The 20993-nt window shown below is 34.4% G+C and overlaps 1 protein-coding gene and 1 long non-coding RNA gene across 3 annotated transcripts; one reads left to right on the top strand and one right to left on the bottom strand.

The window, feature by feature from the left end:
- Window positions 1-2787: 2787 nt before the first annotated feature.
- On the bottom strand, window positions 2788-3673 carry LOC148917150 (uncharacterized). The gene is made up of 2 exons (XR_016127185.1): window positions 3028-3673; window positions 2788-2931 (listed from the first exon to the last, which is right to left on the bottom strand). It is a non-coding gene; the product is annotated as an uncharacterized LOC148917150 (long non-coding RNA).
- Window positions 3674-8311: 4638 nt separating this feature from the next.
- On the top strand, window positions 8312-11819 carry LOC103331493 (bidirectional sugar transporter SWEET17-like). 2 transcript variants are annotated; one of them, XR_514076.3, is made up of 7 exons: window positions 8313-8593; window positions 8688-8724; window positions 8827-9037; window positions 9130-9291; window positions 9463-9582; window positions 9672-9900; window positions 11560-11819. XR_514076.3 is itself a non-coding variant. In XM_008234115.2 (6 exons), the coding sequence occupies exons 1-6, from the start codon at window positions 8557-8559 to the stop codon at window positions 9837-9839; spliced, it is 735 nt and encodes a 244-aa protein (XP_008232337.2). In that variant the 5' UTR covers window positions 8312-8556; the 3' UTR covers window positions 9840-10053. The 2 variants fall into 2 exon arrangements, 1 of the variants encoding a protein (XP_008232337.2); XM_008234115.2 differs by lacking the exon at window positions 11560-11819 and having other exon boundaries at window positions 8312-8593; window positions 9672-10053.
- The last annotated feature ends 9174 nt before the right edge of the window (window positions 11820-20993 follow it).

Genomic DNA, 20993 nt, shown 5'->3' with positions numbered 1-20993 from the left:
CTTGCACTGGTCTACAGGAGGTTAAGGGGGACGAAGAGGAGGAAGATGAATAGGAAAGGAGAGCACTTGGTCAATTTCAACTGTGTTTAATGTAAAAAAGTTGGCACTCCAAACGGTATTCAGATTGATACCGTTTATAGATTGCTGAAAATGACCAAAATTAGTGATACATTCCTCGATCTTTTCTCTGAGTTTTTATTACAAATAGTTTTCTGAATTTTGCAAAAATCTTCATTTGAGTTCTTAAACTTTCAAATCAATCAATGTGGTCCTTTAATCTATTGGTGTACACGTCAGTTTGATCCCTCACATCACATTCGGGAAAAATATTTGTTAAAAATGTTCACGTGATGACACTTATAGCTTACTTTAAAATAGTATTTTCATCATAATATAACCTATCTACACATGACAAAAAGTAAATCTCATGTATTTTGTCAATAATGTTATCTATTCTCCTTTATGTAACCTAAATGCAAAACCATAAACAGAACCAAGATGGCCTTGTTGAGCAAAAAATGTGACTTTTAGGACTACCAGGAGCTATACTTTGGTGACAGTACCCCTTTAAAGTTAGTCACATGACTAAATTTAATGAAAGTTTTGTCGAAATGCAGTAATATATTAGTGTGTAGACCAAAAGATAAAGAACCACATTTATTGATTTGGAAGCTTAAGGACTTTTAAAAATAAGGACCGGTTTTGATAAAAATCCATTTTCTTTTTATCATTTGTAATATTTAATAGACTATAATTATATAGATCCAATGGTAAATCATGTCTCATCAAAGAAAATTAGCAAAGAGAAAAAAAAAAAAACCTAGACGCATACAGTCTCTCTCTCTCTCTCTCTCTCTCTCTCTCTCTCTCTCTCTCTCTCTCTCTCCTTTATACGTTCATTCCCAATGGAATCATCTCATTGTACGAATAAACCGGGTTATCTCCCCCCATATTTGTGGAGGGCATTTTTTCCTGGCCGATGTTCGTGCTAGCTTTTGTTTCCCTTGTGTATTGCAGGTGTTTCCTATCCCTAACTTCCAAAACAGAAACTCGTGCCCAATGGTCAACGGCCGTGTTCAGTGGTCAAGATCATCTCTCACATATATGGTCTAAGACACTCCTAATAATACGAGGTCAAACTCCATACTCAAGGTCAACTCATGTGTTAATTTAATTATAATTCATATCAAATTAATAAACTATATTTAAAGGCCGTTGTAGAAAGTCTTGAATTTAGCACTGTCATACATATTGTCAGGAATTGGAGTATGAACATCAATATTTGTTTTTAAGATAATATATAGTATAAAAATATTGACTATTGTAATTTTCGAATTGTCGTGATAACTCCGTTGTCCTTTCAGGTTATTCTATGAGATTTGCGCTTTTCAACATTGTCTCCGTGTCGCATATCCGTATCGCTTATATTCCGTATATGTTATCGACATAGCTTGATTGGAGCACCCACAAATTACCAAAATACCAAACCCCTATTTATGGAGCATTCACACTACCACAATACCCATCGAATTTATTATTATTACGCTATTTTTGTAGGGTGTTATCATAGGAGATTCATCACTCTCCATATGACAACAATAGTCTGTAAGCTATGTATGCTTTCAAGGAATCATCTCTGCTTCGTCACCATTAATCCTTGCTCATTTACCACTGTTGTCTCACTAGCTTTAATTACATAATGTGTATAAAGTTAAAGAAACAAATATACAAACAACAGAAAGTCTACAAGAAAGACTAATGTGAAGTTTCTAAAAAGTGTTTGAAGTAGTCAGTGGCGGATCCAGGATTCTTAAGTGCATGAGCTCATAGTGTAAAAATTATGATTTATTTTATAGAAAACCAAAAAAAACAAACATTGAAAAATCTAAATTGGAGAAACACTTTCAACTAATGCCAGAACACACAAAACCTACTTTACCAGTGTTAGAAACGAACCTTGGACGGAACTTTTCTAGACCAAGTCACCAAGTCAACAAGCTAATAGTTGAAAGAAATGAACTTCACAGGGAATAAATTTTGATTCATAATTAGCAAACCATCATCTGCTGATTGGAGCTGGATATTTATATTGCACAAGTTGAGTAAAAATTAGGATAACATATTACATCCATAGCTCCTATTTACACGGTAGAGTATTTGGAAACTCAAACTATCAAGCCTATTACTCCAAATGACAGTTGAACAAGTCAAAAAATAAAGTCATAGCAGAGAGCTCTTTGGCACATAAGTCTGGAATGAATTTTGAATATGAAAACCATACCTCTCTCGCTATATATGGTTGGTCTTAACATAATAAAAGATTATAATATTCTACAGAGCGTTTGCAAAACAACAAGAATTGAAAAAGAGAATCAATTACAGAAACTAAACAAACTTTCAGAGTTTTACCTCTTTATATAGAAGGAGTAGTGAAGGACCTCTGCGTATCTCATTCTAAGAAACCATCCATGTCATTGGGAATTAAGGGTCTGGTTAGGGGATGCTTAAGTGTTTGAGAGGGAGTGGGAGTGTGCAAAAATCAGCATCTGCTTGGGAATTTCTGAATGTGGAGTCGGGTAAAGACATAAAACCAGAGGGGTGTGGTGGGTGCACACTTTTTCTTTTGTTGGCTTCAAAACGGAACCAAGTTCTTGAGGTACAGTATCATGCAAAACAGGATCCTCCAAGCCTATTCTCAGGATTTACCAACTAATTTTTAATAACCAAACAGAAAACCTTATCAAAAGCAATCATATAGTATTTTAATAACTAAATTGTTTAACCTGATTTCATCAAAATAATAACACAATCAAATCAATTTCAGTATTTGGATAAAATTCGCAAATCAATAACACAGACCCATTATGAAGAAAAATTAGGGATTTGGAAGAACCTAAGGTCTGACGGTTCCAACAGTGTCTCCTTTCTGACCTGTTTGAACAAATCCAATGGCAACTTGTAAAAACATAACACAAAAAGTAACCATATACAAAATACAGAAGGTGGCTTCAGCTTTCATCTACTCACCAATTTGGGACGGCTGAGATTTTGAGGCAAAGCCAAGAAAGCGTTAGGTTCAGCTGAGGCGGGATCTGTTAGTGTTGGGGCATTGGTGAAACCCAGGTAGAGAATGACAAAGTGGGTTATATAGAAACATGGGTTGGCCTCCCATGGATCTGAGAATTGAGGTTCATTGAAAAGACGCAGAATTTTAAGAAATTTAAATGAAAAACAACGCGAAAAATTAAGAATTTTTAGAAAGTAGCAGGCAGAGAGAAAGGGGATTGAAAATGGAAATGGGTCTCTGTTAAAATTAAGAGAGGCTGCGTCGTTGGGTCAGAGTTCTGAGGACGACCGACGAGGAATGTGCCTCTTCAGCAAACAGCTGCAGCATAAATTGAAACCCTAAATATTTTTTTTCTTTACCTTTGTTGATCGAGGTAGAGCGACCGCAAGCCAACACCCAAATGGTTAGATTAAAACCCAAACCATAAATTGAAACCCATCTTCTGCAAACAGACAGAGTCTCGCTGTCTATTGCTGTGGCAAAGACAAGGCGACGAGGTGGGAAGAACAAGACCGTGGAGAGAGGTAGACGTGAGATACAAAAGATAGAAGAGAGATAAGAGAGAATGAGAACTATCGGGGCTTAAGAAAAAATATTGAGCCACTGTTCACTCCGTGTTTTTTTTAAGGCTTCAATTACAACGGTTGAAACGAAAACCGTTGTAGAAAGTTGTGAAATAAAATCAGAAAACGAAATACCCTAAACCACAACGCTTAAAACCCCCTTTTAGCAACGGTTATGTAATAACTGTTGTGGAAGAAACAACTATAACGGTTTTAGAGCCAGCCGTTGTGTATTCAGCGTTTTCTTTTTGAATATTTGTAGTAGTGTGTTTATGGTCAAGACACTTCACATACATAGTCAAGACACTCTAATGATACGGGTCAACTCATACTCAAGGTCAACTAATGTGTTAATTTAATTATAATTCATATCAAATTAATAAACTATATTTAAAGGTATTGGAAAGCTTGAATTTCACTGTATAGTATTGTGGAATTGGAGTATGAACATCAATATTTGTTTTAAAATATATATATAAGTATTATTATAATTTTAATTGTCGTGTCTCCGTGTCATAGTTTTTTGAGATTTGCCTTTTCTCCGTGTCTCCGTGTTGCGTATCCATATCGCTATATCCGTTTATGTGACATAGCTTATTGAGCACCAAAATACCAATACAAACCCCTTTTATGAGCATCAATACCCATACCCATCGATAATTTTTATTTTTTTTGAGTAGTGTGTACATAGGAGATTATTAATGACAACAATAGTCTGTAAGCTATGTATCTTCAAGGAATCATCTCTCTTCTCAGTATCCTCTCATTTACCCTTTTTCACCTTTAATTAAAATTTTAAAGTAAAAAACAAAAACAAAGTCACAAAAGTGTGGAAGGTAACCTTAAGGACCATTAGTGTCACAAAAAAACATTAAGGACGAAAGGCGATAATTTCACCAACCTCAAGGACCATTTGTAATAAAAAGCCCTTTAAAAAAATAAAAAATAACATTGAAAAATTAAATGATAGCACTTTCAACTAATCAAACACACAAAACCTACTTTCCAGTGTTAGAAACGACTTGGAGGGAACTTTTCTAGCCAAGTCAAGAACAAGTATACTGAAAGAATGAACTTCACAGGGAAGAGTTTTGATCAAATTAGCAAACCATCATTGTGATCGAGCTGGATATTTATATTGCACAAGTTGAGTACACTAGGTAACATATTACATCAATCCCCTATTTACACGGTAGGTATTTGAAAGTCAAACTACAACCTTATCAAATGAAGTTGAACAAGTCCAAAAAAAGCTAGCAAGCCTTAGCCAAAGCCTGGAATGAATTTGAATTTGAAACCATAGATAATGGTTGTCTAACATATAAAAGATTACAATTCTACAAGCGTTTCAAAACAAGAAGAATTAAAAAGAGATAATACAGAACAAAAAACTTTCAGGTTTTACCCTTATTAGAAGGGTTTAGAGTTTAAGGACCTCCAAGCCTATTTCCATGGCTGTCATGGAGTCGTATGACCTCATTGACCCTATGGTGGCTTCGCCGCTGGAAGTAGTCAAGCGGGTTTACTACAGTGGTTGTGGCCCTTCCCTCTCTCATACTTGGCACCCAAGTTCGAAACTCCAGAGTTGTACCTTTCCTCCCAATGGAACTAGAAAAAACGTTTTTGAAGTATATGAAGATGTTTTAGGGAAAAAAATTACTTGAGCTGTAATGTATCTCAACCAATCAAATCATATGGCCATGAGTTGGAAAATAAGTCAATACGTAAAATGAGCACGTGGTTGGTTTATATTCAGCTTCATATCACCATCAGCAACCACTACAAATCTAATTGAGTGGTTTTTTTCTTTGTTTTTTCTTGTGGAAATGTAATTGAATTGTTGAGGAGGCTAAAAAATTATTTAGAAACATCATTCTTGATTTGAGACTCATTGATTTAAAAGTTTGTGGAGCTCACTCAGATAAGAGTGACATGGCAACGAGAGTGACTTGACGTTGCTAATTTTTTTCTCTCTCTGCCTTTAATTGGTATTTTGCTTGTTTTGCGTGTACTTCATGCGCCCTAGCCTCAGGAGAAAAATTTACAGGTGATTGTTCATGCCATGTGGGTTAATATAAACAAGCCACGTGGTAGGAATAGAATAGCAGATTCTCTCCAGTCACATAATGTAACAATCATATCACCCGTAATGTTATCAATCTACTCACGTTATAAAACGGGTATCTTTGTAGACACGAGCAAAGTCAAGTTGGCTAGAGAGGATGTGCAGACTTCACTTTGCACTCGAATTTGAATCCCAGTCTTTGTAATTTATATTAAATTAAAATAGTATATCGTTTATATAAAAAAACACATATATAATATTATACGCTAAAATCACAACATATCTCAAAAACCAAATGAGTCTTAAAATTGAGATAACAGAACCCCAAAACTACACAACTCCTCCATTGTCTTATTTCGTAACACTGCTTTGCCTTTACCTCTGGAGGAGTTCCCATAAGTTCCAAAGCCAAGAAGGCAGTTGAAGACAAGAAGCCCCCAGCAGTGGTTTGTTGAGTATCTTTCTTGTATGTTATTATGTTGTTTTCTATCATAGAGCTTCAATTTAGGAATTTTTATTTGAGAACATCCTTGAGGGGTCTGTTATGTATTGTATTTTAGTTATTACAAATTTATAAATAAACCCAATCCTAGACATGTATTTATAAAAAAACCCAAACACTATTTAAACATAGAAACACACCCAAAATTAACCCCAAAGTCAACTTTTTGGGTGTGTTTATAAATGGGTTTTGAGTGTGTGTAATGATGGGTTTTGGGTGTGTTTATATGTTTAAATAGTGCTTTGGTTTTTTTATAATTTCAACCCCCATTTTGGGTGTTTTAGTGAAACTCCCGTTAGTTATCTGAACAATCTATTTTTTAGTAGCCCTTCAAAGATCATCTTTGCAGAAAATCACTTGAATTTGAAACTATTTATTTATTTAATTTTTTGTCATTTTAGTATTTTCTTGAAGTACCATGTTCGTCTATTTTATTGCTCACAACCATATGTCATAATGGCTTTCAGTTTGTCTAATTTTTTACAGACATAATCTATGAATAAAGCTTTAAAAATTAAACGGTTTGAATCGCTGAAATAAAATTCGTAATTGATGAAAGATATCTCTTTGTTTGAGAATCTATCAATAGAAGAGAACATAAAAGAGAATTGTATTTTTTTATTCATAGTGGACACAAATTTTTTACGCTCATTATGACAATCATTCCAAACCACTAATCAAAAGACATTAAGTTTGAGATGTTGGAAAAACAATTATCAATGACTGATTAAAACAATTATATAAACAGAATTTATAACAATCTGTAACACAGAATTATATGAACAATAAATAAATGACTTGAATTTGAGATAGAGGCTTGCAGATTTGATGCAATGTCCTAAAGCAGTAATTTCACCCCTTCTCGGTGCTTGAAGTTCTACCATTCAACTATATGTATTCTAAGCCCTAGCACTCGGACTTAGAATCTGGCGAACGTTGTTTGCTTTCCTCTCGACAATATGAAATGCTTGTAGAATGCTTTTTCTTTTGAACGTATGAGGGCTTATTTGATTTAAATAAACTTCTGAAACCTTATCTCACAACTGTTAGAAAACAGTTAATAAAACTAATCCGAATTAATAAAAAATTATTAATTCGAAACCAAAAAATAATTTTAAATCTGAAAGTGCCCCAAGGCCCAAGACCCATCTTTTTGACTATTAAATATTATATATTTTTATATAATATTCAAAGTCGATTTTGCTCTTAAATCATCGTGGGACAAAGGTTCTTGAATTTAATTCAAACTTCCAACATGAGATTGTGTCCGAAATGAATTATTGATGCTATATAATTAATCAAAGCACTTTGGGGATACCATAGTAGATTCTTAATGTTTGTAATATCATCTCTCTTCTCACCCCCTTCTCCCCTCTGTTTTGTCCTCTAAACCATCGTAATCCAAGTCTGGTGGTGGTATTGCTTTTCCATTGATCCTGGGGCACATCACTTTGTTTTTTGTTTTTTGTTTTTTTTTGGCTTTTGGGATTATGTGATGGATGCTTACCAAGTAATTACCTCCCTCTCCCCCTCTGTTTCTGTTTCGATGCGATATTATGGATGCAAAGACCAGATTGGTCAGACATATCAGTGAACCAAAGTAAAGCGTAAAGCGCCACACGACTAAGTGTTTGGCCTCAGCAGCTCACCTGGATGACAATCGCAGACAATAAAGCTACCCCCTTAACTAATGGCACAATGCTAGCGATTCTGTCTTAGTCCAGTAAAAGACCGAGCAACTTTTTCTTTTCCCTTTGTTTATTTGCATTTTGTTTTGTTTAACCGTTATAAAAGACAAAAGCTTGGTTAAGAATTCTTTGTGTCTTTTTTATTTTGATAAAACGATAGGATAACTACATGATACTTTTATAATAGGTGAATACACTATCACAAATATATATTTCGTCTTTAACTTCATCACCCCCTCCAACCAAGTGAAGATAAATACCACAGTCACGTAATGTTATTTGCAAGTAGTCTGGTCAAAAACAGCTAGACTAAGACAGATTGGTGTGCGCTGCGAGTTGATATAAAAGCGACCCATGCAGAGTGAATTAATTATGTATATGTAGCAAAGAAAAGTTAAAATGACAACTAATAATTTGATAAAGCAACATCAGCACAGCAATCAGGCATACAAAATCACTAAAACGTACAGACAGCATCATGCTCTCAATAGCTCAAGTTAACTGCAGCGACTTTAGATTCCAAAGAAGAGAAGTCAATAAAACAGATCCAGTGCTACTCTTCAAGCCCGGCAGATTAAACAGAAGTCTTAATTCCTGCCCCAGAAATATAGCTTTCTTCTTTCCTATTGCTGGCAGGATTAAGGCTTAGTTCTTCATCAATCTTCCTCAACATGGCAATAAATTTCGTTGTCATTTTTGGGTTGCTAGGTAAGTATTAGCAATACAGCTCTCATCTGTTTTTTTGTTTTTGAGTTCATATGAATTGATGTAAATATGTATTAATCTGCATGTGTACTTTCAGGTAACATTATGTCGGGATTAGTCTACGTCTCTCCTGCGTGAGCTCATTGATTTTGCAATTTACAACATCTTGGTTTTGTTAGTTTTTGTGCAGATTTGATTTCAATGATTTTTTGTTTTTGTTTTTGGAATTGATGTAGAAATGTGTTCGTGCGAATTCTGAGGCGTAGATCAACTGAGGAATTTGAGAGTGTTCCTTATGTTAGCAAGTTATTGAACGCCTATTTCTGGGTTTACTATGGACTTATTAAGCCAAATAGCGTGCTGGTGGCCACAGTCAATATTTTTGGTGCCGTTGTGGAGATCGTTTTTCTTACCATATTTCTACTTTTTGCACCACCAAGAATGAAGGTAAGTTTTATCTATTTCTTCCATACAAAGTATTTGAGATTAATTAGTGTTCAAGTTGCTCTTGCATTGATCTGTTTGGTTTATGATCTTAGGCCAGGACTGCCATGCTTGTTGTAGCTCTTAATGTAGCCTTTCCAGCAGCAGCAATTTTGCTTACTCAGTTTCTGCTACATGGAGATCAGCGGATCGACGCAGCAGGACTTTTGTGTTCCGTCTTCAGCATGATTGCATATGCTTCCCCTCTTTCAGCCATGGTAGGAGAAACATCAACTGATAAGTTTTCAGAATCTTAGACTTGTTACATACCATGGCAAATATGAACTGTTGTGTTGTTCCTCTCGAAGTGAGTACTGTTTTTCGTATTAACTTACTAACCGGTTAAGATCTATTAACATCCGTATGTTAAACTTTGTATTAATGTACAGAAAACTGTGGTGGCACTAAAGAGTGTGGAATACATGCCTTTTCTTCTCTCATTCATCCTTTTCCTCAATGGAGGGATTTGGACACTCTATGCCATTCTTGCAAAAGACTTGTTTGTTGGAGTAAGTTTCCTACCAACATCACCTATCCTATGCAATACTCATTGATTCTAATAAATATTTTGTCCCACACATTGTTCTATCATTTGCAGATTCCAAATGGGACTGGATTTTTATTTGGTACTGCTCAGCTGATTCTCTATGCAATATACTGGAAACCATCTAAGCCGCCCAAGCAAGTATCTGATGATCTTGAGGATCAACAACAACACATCAGAGAAGCACTCATCCCAGCTTCAAAACCCATCATTGCAGAGTGAAAGAGACATTTACTTCATAGAAGAAGTCAGTATTTACTGCCAGAAGTGTTAAATTTTCCATGTATGTCTCTCTCTCTCTCTCTCTCTCTCTCTAAAATAATATAAGGTATAGTTGAGGAGCAAACAATAAGTTGCTATGCACTTTGTAATATCTAATATGAAGCCAAAACTTTTGCTACCCACCTTAGGGCCCAGGCTGCATTATTATTCTAAATCATAATGATCATGGTGGTCTAATCTGATAGTGAATTATAGGTCAATGGAAACCACATACATGAATGGTCATATTACATCACATGGGTTTGTTTTGTTGCATTTTAATTTGGTGGAATCACTTCCCTGTTCAAAAATGCATGTACCTAACAATACTGGAAGAAAATTTATCTATCCAAGTTCCCTAAAGAGAAAAATTTCTCCATACAGAAATCAACACAAATCCCCCAGTGTTCTCCATGAGTACTTTTACTAGAAAAACCTCTACCTATAATGATTCATTGATCAATATAACTGAAAGTAGACATGGCAGTATTTGGTAGGTGATGGCTCAAAACTAATTTTGAACTGTCTGACAAGATCGAACGAACCACACAATCTCCAGAGGTTAACTTCGGCTCCATATGTTGTTTTGTTTATGCAGAAAACCACTTTATGTACAATCATTCGCATTAAAAAAAATAAGAATCATTGAGATTAATTGGTGATATTCCATGCATTTTAATGGTTTGAGAGAATGTAATAAACTCACATTTGAGAGAAAGTAATCTTCTCTTTTCATTTTGCCAATAAAGTATAATTCAGTGAAAAAAAACCTCGATTTGTATATTAGTAATCTCATGTTCGAACTTTCATAACACATAAACAATGACTGTTCTAACATTTGAGAAAATCACCTTCCCCTTCCTCACTTTAACCCAAAAAAAGAAAGGAAAATCTTCCCTTCTTGTTTTGGGTGGCTATGACTATTTTAAACCATGCATAAAGGTACACTTATTACATGAGACAAATTTATAACCAACTGGTCTGCCTCTCACCAACTGGTCTGCCTCTCACCCTCTCACCCTCTATGGGCCCAAAGCATGTTTTTTCATCCTGTAGAATAATTTCTTTAAAGTAGAGAAACTGCCAAGGAAAATTTGTCCTAATGGCATCAATCTCTATTTTGTTCAACAGATTCTAACTTTAGATATGATGGATGACAGTCATTAAATATATATTTTTTTTAAATAGAGAAATTTGAGGATGATAGTTGAATTTGTGTATTTAACGCTAGAGTTCCGAAGATTTAAAAAAAATTTGGGTGCACAATTAGATGTTTATACCTTTTTATTGTTATGGTCAAAGCATCCTTAAAGTTTAATTGTTATGTTTTAAAGTGGCACTTGGGGGACCCATTTTTGCTTATATGAACATTATTGATGCAATTGAGTCCATTCTTCATCTCTCCTTATATCCACAAGGTTCCAGTTTTTATTTATTTATTTAAAAAGCTTCATATTTGCTGTCAATCTCTGTTAATCCACATAACATTATTCTGGTGTTCTTTCTTTTTAGCTTTTTGATTGAGATTTGTGTTGTGTCGGGTTGCTAGTTTTCTTATCCTTACTGTTCATTTGTGTTCTTTTAGGTTTTTTTCTTTATTTGTTATTTTGCTTTTTAGTTTCTTTTTTTATTCGTTATTTTTCTTTTTGCTCGTTTTTTCTGATTTTGTGCTTTGTTGTAGGCTGCAAGCTTCTTGTGCTGCCAAGGTTTTTTTGATGTGCAGATTGAAGGGGTGTTCAGGCTTCCTCTTCTTTCTTCTCTTTCCTTGTTCTTACCTCTTCTTTCTTCTCTTTCCTTGTCAAGTTATTCAAGAGCGAGTCTTTTTTAAGATTACACATTTGTTCATGTCTCTTATGCTTGAGTTTTGAATAGTACTGACTGGTTCAGTGCTATATGTTGTACACTCTTATAGTGCTTATTATTATTAACTTTTTTAACAAAGCTTTCAACAACAACAAAATTAAAAACCAATAGAGTGGCCAATAGAATAAAGATTCAAAATTTTAGGGTTGTTTTAGTCAATTTTTGAAAGGGAAGAATTTAACTATGCCCTTTGAATTAGAGGTCGTATTCCACTTCATCTAAACTTTCAATTTGGTTTGAAGCTCCCTAAACTTTCAATTTGTGCCAATGTTTCTTCGCCATTAATTATGTCAATCATTTTATCAAATTGAGGGTCATTTCCCTCCAGCCTTTGGCACTCAACTAGATCCCTCCCAAGGCATAAAATGGGGTCAATGCCTAGTTGCGACATCAACTGATGTATATGCCCCTAAACGTTAGTCGCGTGGGTTGCACGTGATGAAAACGAAGGGAAATTTGTGACATAATTGACAATTAGGAGGGAATTAACATGAACTGAAAGTTTAAGGGGACTCAAATCCAAATTGTAAGTTGGGAGGGCAAAATAGAGCTCAATTGTCTCATACTCCAAACCACGCAAGCAGAACGTGTAACTGACCATGTTCTCTATACAACTTTTCCAATGCATTATTATACATCAATATCATGATTTAGCGGTACTGGAGGAGAAGGACAATATGTCATGCTGTCAACCGTATAATTTTATTATTTTCTTTTCGATCCGCATCAGTTTTTATCACATATTGACAAAAATCCTCAAATCAAAGCATCAAAGCATCAACTACGTGTGGTGTGTTCGAAGAGATACTGAAGAGATACTATGAATATAATTAGTATCCCAAGAGATACTGAAGAATCATGCCACAATCCCACATATTTGTCTCTACTTCCCAAAGATTTGGTGGCATAATTAACTCACTGGAAAATGTACCTTAAAAAACCTATTCACAACTTCAATCAAGCATTTGTGAAATTCAAAAGACAAGGCCACCGAATGGGAAGGAATGTGTTTTTTCAAGTGTAGCTTAAAACCTTTTTATTCAGTTTTTTAAGTGTATCACTGGTGGCAAACCCTAAAAATATTAAAGTTAAAATGGTGAGGGAATTTTCTTGAATATTCGCCAAATTTGGTTTCTTTTTTCTTATTCATTTTAGTTTGAATGACCAGATGGACTAAAATGGTTCAGGTCTTATTTATTTATTTATTGTAATGGATAAATTATTTACAAATTTATAAATAAACCCAATTCTAGACATGTATTTATAAAAAAACTCAATCACTATTTAAACATAGAAACACACCCAAAATTAACCCCAAAGTCAACTTTTTGGGTGTGTTTATAAATGAGTTTTGAGTGTGTATAATGATGGGTTTTGGGTGTGTTTATAAAGTGTTTTGGGTGTTGGGTTTTTTTATAATTTCAACCTCCATTTTGGGTGTTTTAGTGAAACTCCCTTATATTCTTTTTTTTTTCTTTCATTTCTCGTGTAATTTTTATAATTTCACCTTTAAAATTACTATTTCAACTTTTACATGAAAAATAAATTACTACTTCAAAGTTAGATGTAGTGGGGTTAATTAGGTTGATTAATAAGCTCACTTGATTTGGAATATGAATGATCAAATATGTGACAGAACAACATCAACGAATGTCATTTTTAGCCTCTCCTCCCTAAATAAAAATATGATATCAAAAAATCTGCAAAAGATGTTGCTAGATATATTTATTTTTTTTGTCAAAGTTTGAAAGGAGGGAGGTTTTATTAAGGTTTGAACCTAAAACTATTTATATGAAAGCAAATGCTCTTACTACTGAACTATGGATCTGTTGACAAAATATTGCTAGATTTACGTAGACTTTATTTTTTAATTACAAACTTAGAACTTTCTTCTTCAAGTTTTTTTGTTTTGGTTGACATTAAAAAGTCATTCATTGTGAATCTAACTGTTAGCAATCAAATTAAACATCATATGCAATCAAAAAAGAAAAAACAGGTGGTTCAATCAACTTCAGCAAATGGGGAGGAAGACAACTTTATGGGGAAACTGAAGGAATGGAGAGAGGGAGGAATATAACAAAGATGGGGCGGTGGAGGGGGACTGCCAGTTGAAGGATTTTTTTTCTGTTATTTTCTAATTTTATTCTAAAGGGTAAACTTAGAAGTCAAAATCCAACTGTGTAAATAGTTTTAATTTTTTTTTTTTAAATATAACACCTGGTAAAATTTGAATGAAAGTGTCATATGTTGATGTGGTAGTACTGTACTACTCTATGCAAAATGTGGGAGATCTTTTGTTTTGGTGGGAGCATTTTTGCTTACCACTTTAACCCAAGGTATATGCTCACCATCATTCTCAACACTTGACATGCGTGTTCATAAGCATAATTATGGTTATATAAATCAAAGTAAAATGTTAATTATAATTATGCCTATGGACACGTGTCAAGTATTGAAAAAGGTAGTGATCATACACCTTGGGTTAAAGTGATGAGCATACACCATGGGAGATCTTTAATGATTCATTCAACAATATTCAATTCAAATCTTAACTAATCTCTACTTGGAGATACAAGTATTGAACATGATTATCAAATATTATGGTTTAAGTTAAACCACGAATATGTCATACTAAGAGGCCGATCTTGGTCCTTCTTACTTTGTTAGGGGCTCAAATTAAGATATAAGGAGCGTCGTTTACCTCTCTATATATTCTTCAATTCTTGGGCTGTCCAAAGGACTATGGTTTTTTTATAGGAGCTTTTGTTTGACAGTTTTAGGATGCGGTGGTGTACTCATTAAGGTTTTCTTTATTGCATTTTTCTGGTTTGTTCGTAGTGTTTTTTCTTTTGTGTTGCCTCTTTGCAAATTCTCTCACCTCTACACCGACTAAAGAATTATGCTTGGTCATAGGCAGTTTTTCTCTGTCTAGTTCTGGGCCGAGTTGGTGTGCTTTATTAAGGCTCTTCTCAATTGTCGTCCCTGTTATCTTTCTTGGTGGTGTACTCATTAAGGTTTTCTTTATTGCATTTTTCTGGTTTGTTCATAGTGTTTTTTCTTTTGTGTTGCCTCTTTGCAAATTCTCTCACCTCTGCACCGACTAAAGAATTATGCTTGGTCATAGGCAATTTTTCTCTGTCTAGTTCAGGGCCGAGTTGGTGTGCTTTATTGAGGCTCTTCTCAGTTGTCATCCCTGTTATCTTTCTTGGTGGTGTTCATGTCTATGCCTGGTGGCATGCTATACAATTTTTGTGTTGTACCAAGGACTAAGAGTTCTCATAGCAAGTTTCTTTTGATTGTTGGGATGTGTTGGTGTGCTTAGGTTTCTTTTGACTGTTGGGATGCGTTGGTGTGCTTTCTTATGGGGTCTTCTGTGTTGGTTCTAGTAGTCTTTTTTCGATTGGGTACTTTGTAACGGTCCATTGTGGCCCAAAGTCATATTCTCTTGTTAGTCAATGGCATATGTGGTACTCTTTCCTACTATGGGGTTTGTTCCATGTGATTGTCCCAAGAAGGTTTTAATGAGGCTACTATATTCGTGCCAATATTTGTATGCCTTTTTAGCTTATGAATGAATTGTTCTAAAAAAAGGTGTATTTTTTTTGTTACTCTTATATTGATTTTTTTTTAGGTTTATATTAGTAAAACTTCAACACATTGTGTATTTTTATATTACTCTTATATTAGTATATTTTGAAGTTTACAATTTGTGCATTTCAAATTCTACAAATGTCATGGTGTTTAATACTTTTTTAATTATGAATTGAAGTGAAGGTGGTAGCCGAGAGTGATTTGGCTGCCGAGTCTAACCTGCGACTATTAGGAGGTGTGAGATAGTGGTTCGATTGACAGAGGCGTGGTTCTGGGCGGCAATGGCCAGAGGTGGTCCCTGCGGGCGGTGGTGGGTAAAATAATCTTTTCCTTATAAATTTAAATGGGCCCCTTATTGACCTATTATAAAAGAAAATTCAAAACCCATTCACCAACTTCAAAACCAAAATACTTGATTTATGATATCCTAATTATTAAAAAATTTAATCATTATACACTAATTTTTTTTAAAAATAAATTAATGAATGTTCTCTTATTTCTTGTTTTATCTTAGCATCTCTCTATGTTGAACCCCCCCAAAAAAAAAAAAAGAGCTTAGCATCTCTCCAATCAATATTGGCTTCTTGTAAAGAAAATTATGCTATTTATTTCTCAAATTCCTAACTTCAAAAAAAAAAAAAACATCGCCTTATAAAACAGTTTTCTTTTACAAGCCATAAAATATTTGCAGAGAAACTTTTATAACGAAATCATTCACTTACCAAAAAGTTGTAAACTCATCACTAAAAAGTTGAGACATATGTTGATGTGCTATTAGTGCACAGCCCAAACCATTTGGAAGCTATCACTTTCAATAAAGCTGCTTGGTGTGTGATTGGCATCCATCATTCTGGGAATCCATCATAATAACATAATTCTCGAAAGAAAACATGAACAAGTAAGTACAGCTTCCAGAGAATGTCCAAGCTTTAAGGGACCATCGCCAATGCACCAAAAATAATTTGACGTTGATGCGTGATACCAATAATTTATTTTATAATAATGCGTGAATTTAGAGCTTTTGCAGTCGTTGGGAGTTCAATGTATGTTATGGGGAATTTTAAGATCCCTCCTACTACTTGTCAAATAGAATATTTATACAATTATATACATAATTATGTCATTTATTCTTCCTTTTTTTTTGGGTCAGATGACAATGCATTGGGTTGGTATATTCTTTGGTATAATTGAATTTTATACAATCTAATGAAGGTTTATATGTGTGTGTAGAAAGCGACAGAGTCAAAGGTTAATAATTTTTTTAACAAGATTTGATATGATACTTATAAAGGGTTTTTAGATCTAATGGTTCTTAAACTTTGACTCGATTCACATTTTTTTCCATCAATTTCCAAAATCATTCTCATGGTCCATCAACTTCACTTTCGTTAGGACAAATAGTCTTGTCGTCAATTTTGTTATATTTTTGTTAAATACAAGGACAAAATGGTATTTTTGTATAATTTTTAGTTTCCACCATTTGAATATTCATTTCACCTAAAACATACAAATAAAAACTTTCCTATCCTCGCCATCACAAGGAGGGTGGGTATGGTTTGGGTGGGAGTGTGGGTGTGGGTTGTAGGAGCACCATCAGTTGTTACCGGGGTGGTGGGTTAATTGGTTTGGTGTTGGGTGGAGGTTGTCCATGGCTTTGTTGGAATATTCAGATGGTGAAAATTAAAAATAATACAAAAATACCATTTTGCCTCTGTATTCAACAGAACAAGTTAACAAAACTGAAGGCAAGACCATTTGTTCTAACGAAACTAAAATGCGAATCGGGTCAAAGTTCACGGACTATTGAACCTAAAAACCATACTTACAAAATTGATGATATTGATATTCAAGCGTAACAATGGGTTTATTGTCTTAATTATATTGACGGTTATCATATACCATATTTAATCCAGAGATTGAATAAGTTCATAAAAATAAAAATAAGAAGAACAAAAAAGAAATGAATGAAGGAAAATGTTACAAATAAGTCCTTATTTGTAGATATGCATAGTTGTGCCTTTTGGGTTGCAGGTTGTAGATATGCATAGTTTGAAAGGAGGGAGGTTTCATTAAGGTTCGAACCTAAGACTATTATATGAAAGTAAATGCTCTTACCACTGAACTATGGATCTGTTGACAAAATATTGCTAGATTTACATAGACTTTATTTTTTAATTACAAACTTAGAACTTTCTTCTTCAAGTTTTTTTGTTTTGGTTGACATTAAAAAGTCATTCATTGTGAATCTAACTGTTAGCAATCAAATTAAACATCTTATGCAATCAAAAAAGAAAAAACAGGTGGTTCAATCAACTTCAGCAAATGGGGAGGAAGACAACTTTATGGGGAAACTGAAGGATTGGAGAGAGGGAGGAATATAACAGAGATGGGGTGGTGGAGGGGGACTGCCAGTTGAAGGATTTTTTTTCTGTTATTTTCTAATTTTATTCTAAAGGGTAAACTTAGAAGTCAAAATCCAATTGTGTAAATAGTTTTAATTTTCTTTTAAATATAACATATGGTAAAATTTGAATGAAAGTATCATATGCTGATGTGATAGTACTGTACTACTCTATGCAAAATGTGGGAGATCTTTTGTTTTGGCAGGAGCATTTTTGCTCACCACTTTAACCCAAGGTAATATGCTCACCACCATTCTCAACACTTGACACGTGTCCATAAGCATAATTATGGTTAGGGGTGGCATTTTAGACCGAAAAATTGAAAAATCGCAAAAACTAACTGACAATTTACCGCAATGTAACCGCAATTGCAGGAAACCGAACCGCATTTGCGGTATGAAGAATTGAACCGGATTTGCGGTTACGGTTGCGGTATTTGATTTTCAAAACTTGCGGTTACCGCAAACCGCGACCGCGACTATATTTATAAATAAATAAAAATTACATTTTGTATATAGCATTAGTGCTCAAACAACACAACGGGGTCCTTTAAATCCACTCACCACCACCAACACTTGAGTTTGTAACTTTAATTTGTAACATTGGTGCATTGCATTTTCTTTTAGTTTGTAACTTTAATTAACTTTGAATTGGATTTTTCCTTTGGGTTGTAACTTTAATTCATTTTGTATTACATTTTTCTTTTGGTTTGTAACTTTAAAGGATTTGGAATTGGAATGCTTGAGAAGTTGAGGTTGTGAATGCTTGAGAAGTTGAGGAGGTTGAGAATTTATATATGCTTGAGAAGTTGAGGTTGTGAATTTATTTATATACGTTGTGAATTTATATTTTTGGGTTTAAAGTATGCTTGAAATCAAAATGCTTCAAAAGAAGCATCAAAATTAGGCCTAAAATGTGGAAGATTGGATTTTTATGACACAAAAAGGACTTACGGTTTTAAACCGCTAATTCACGGTAAATGTGGTAAACCGCAAAAAGAGGTCAGTTTGCGGTTTCAAAAATCACCATACAGCAAATAGTCCGTCGGTTTGTGGTTTAAGCAAAAATTCGATATTATAGAACCACAACCACCCCTAATTATGGTTATATAAATCAAAGTAAAATGTTAATAATAATTATGTCTATGGACACATGTCAAGTATTGAAAAGGGTGGTGATCATACACCTTGGGTTAAAGTGATGAGCATACACCATGGGAGATCTTTAATGATTCGTTCAACAATATTCAATTCAAATCTTAACTAATCTCTACTTGGAGATACATGTACAAAACATGATTATCAAATATTACGGTTTAAGTTAAACCACGAATATGTCATACTAAGAGGCCGATCTTAGTCCTTCTTACTTTGTTAAGGGCTCTGATTAAGATATAAGGAGCGTCGTTTACCTCTCTATATATTCTTCAATTCTTGGGCTGTCCAAAGGACTATGGTTTTTTTATAAGAGCTTTTGTTTGACAGTTTCAGGATGCGGTGGTGTACTCATTAAGGTTTTCTTTATTGCATTTTTCTGGTTTGTTCGTAGTGTTTTTTCTTTTGTGTTGCCTCTTTGCAAATTCTCTCACCTCTGCACCAACTAAACAATTATGCTTGGTCATAGGCAGTTTTTCTCTGTCTAGTTCTGGGCCGAGTTGGTGTGCTTTATTGAGGCTCTTCTCAATTGTCGTCCCTGTTATCTTTCTTGGTGGTGTTCATGTCTATGCCCCGCGACATGCTATACAATTTTTGTGTTGTACAAAGGACTAAGAGTTCTCATAGCAAGTTTCTTTTGATTGTTGGGATGTGTTGGTGTGCTTAGGTTTCTTTTGACTGTTGGGATGCGTTGGTGTGCTTTCTTATGGGGTCTTCTGTGTTGGTTCTAGTAGTCTTTTTTCGATTGGGTACTTTGTAACAGTCCATTGTGGCCCAAAGTCAGATTCTCTTGTTAGTCAATGACATATGTGGTACTCTTTCCTACTCTAAGGTTTGTCTCATGTGGTTTTCCTATGAAGGTTTTAATGAGGCTACTATATTCGTGCCGATATTTGTATGCCTTTTTGGCTTATGAATGAAATCTTGATATTGTTCTAAAAAAATGTGTATTTTTTTGTTACTCTTATATTGATATTTTTTTAGGTTTATATTAGTAAAACTTCAACACATTGTGTATTTTTATATTACTCTTATATTGATAATTTTTTTTAAGTTTACAATTTGTGCATTTCGAATTCTACAAATGTCATGGTGTTTAATACTTTTTTTAATCATGAATTGAAGTGAAGGTGGCAGCCGGGAGTGATTCGGTTGCCAAGTCTAACCTGCGACTATCATGCGGTGTGAGATAGTGGTCCGGCTGACGGAGGCGTGGTTCTGGGCGGCAATGGCCAAAGGTGGTCCATGCGGCGGTGGTGGGTAAAATAATCTTTTCCTTATAAATTTAAATGGGCCCCCTTATTGACCTATTATAAAAGAAAATTCAAAACCCATTCACCAACTTCAAAACCAAAATACTTGATTTATGATATCCTAATTATTAAATTTTTTAATAACTATACACTAATTTTTTTTTAAAAAAAATTAATGAATGTTCTCTTATTTTATCTTAGCATCTCTCCACTTTCAATAAAGCTGCTTGGTGTGTAAAGAAAATTTCTTGACCTATTATTGGCTTCTTGTAAAGAAAATTTCTCAAATTTGTAACTTCAAAAAAAAAAAAAATTCGCCTTATATAAAACAGTTTTCTTTTACAAGCCATAAAATATTTGCAGAGAAACTTTTATAACGAAATCATTCACTTACCAAAAAGTTGTGAACTCATCACTAAAAAGTTGAGACATATGTTGATGTGCTATTAGTGCACAGCCCAAACTTAAGGGGGCATTGTTTGGGCCAAAAATTGACACCTCCAGCCCAAGGCTCATCGAACAAAGCAAGATTTGGGCCTCACAAGCCCAACATAATAGGAAGAGGAGTCCAGAAGAGGAACAATCCCACATGGCAACCTCTGGGATAAAAAGTCAACAATGGCGGAAGTCAAGGGATGAAAAGTCAGCAATAGCAACTTCTGGGATAAAAAGGTCAGCAATGGCAACTGCCATAGAAGAAGTGATTGAAGGGTTCGTGACATCAAGAAGAACTGAAGATTAAATCCCCCTTATATATGTATATTCAGAGATTTTTTCTGTCTTTACAGAGAAGGTAATTCTCCCAAATAGATAAGCAAGTTACAATCTCAGAGAGGGATAAGCAGGAAAGCA

The sequence above is a fragment of the Prunus mume genome, linkage group LG5, assembly GCF_029339155.1.
Source record: "Prunus mume cultivar Tortuosa linkage group LG5, ASM2933915v1, whole genome shotgun sequence".
In the NCBI taxonomy this organism is placed as follows: Eukaryota; Viridiplantae; Streptophyta; class Magnoliopsida; order Rosales; family Rosaceae; genus Prunus; species Prunus mume.
The sequence above is the reverse complement of the archived record's forward strand: the minus strand, read 5'-3'. Positions and strand labels throughout refer to the sequence as shown.

Coding starts and splice junctions, on each gene's coding strand:
- LOC103331493 (XM_008234115.2), top strand. CDS start 8,557: ATGGCAATAAATTTCGTTGTCATTTTTGGGTTGCTAG. Junction 9,038..9,129: donor TTGCACCACCAAGAATGAAG/GTAAGTTTTATC, acceptor TTATGATCTTAG/GCCAGGACTGCCATGCTTGT. Junction 9,292..9,462: donor CTTCCCCTCTTTCAGCCATG/GTAGGAGAAACA, acceptor ATTAATGTACAG/AAAACTGTGGTGGCACTAAA.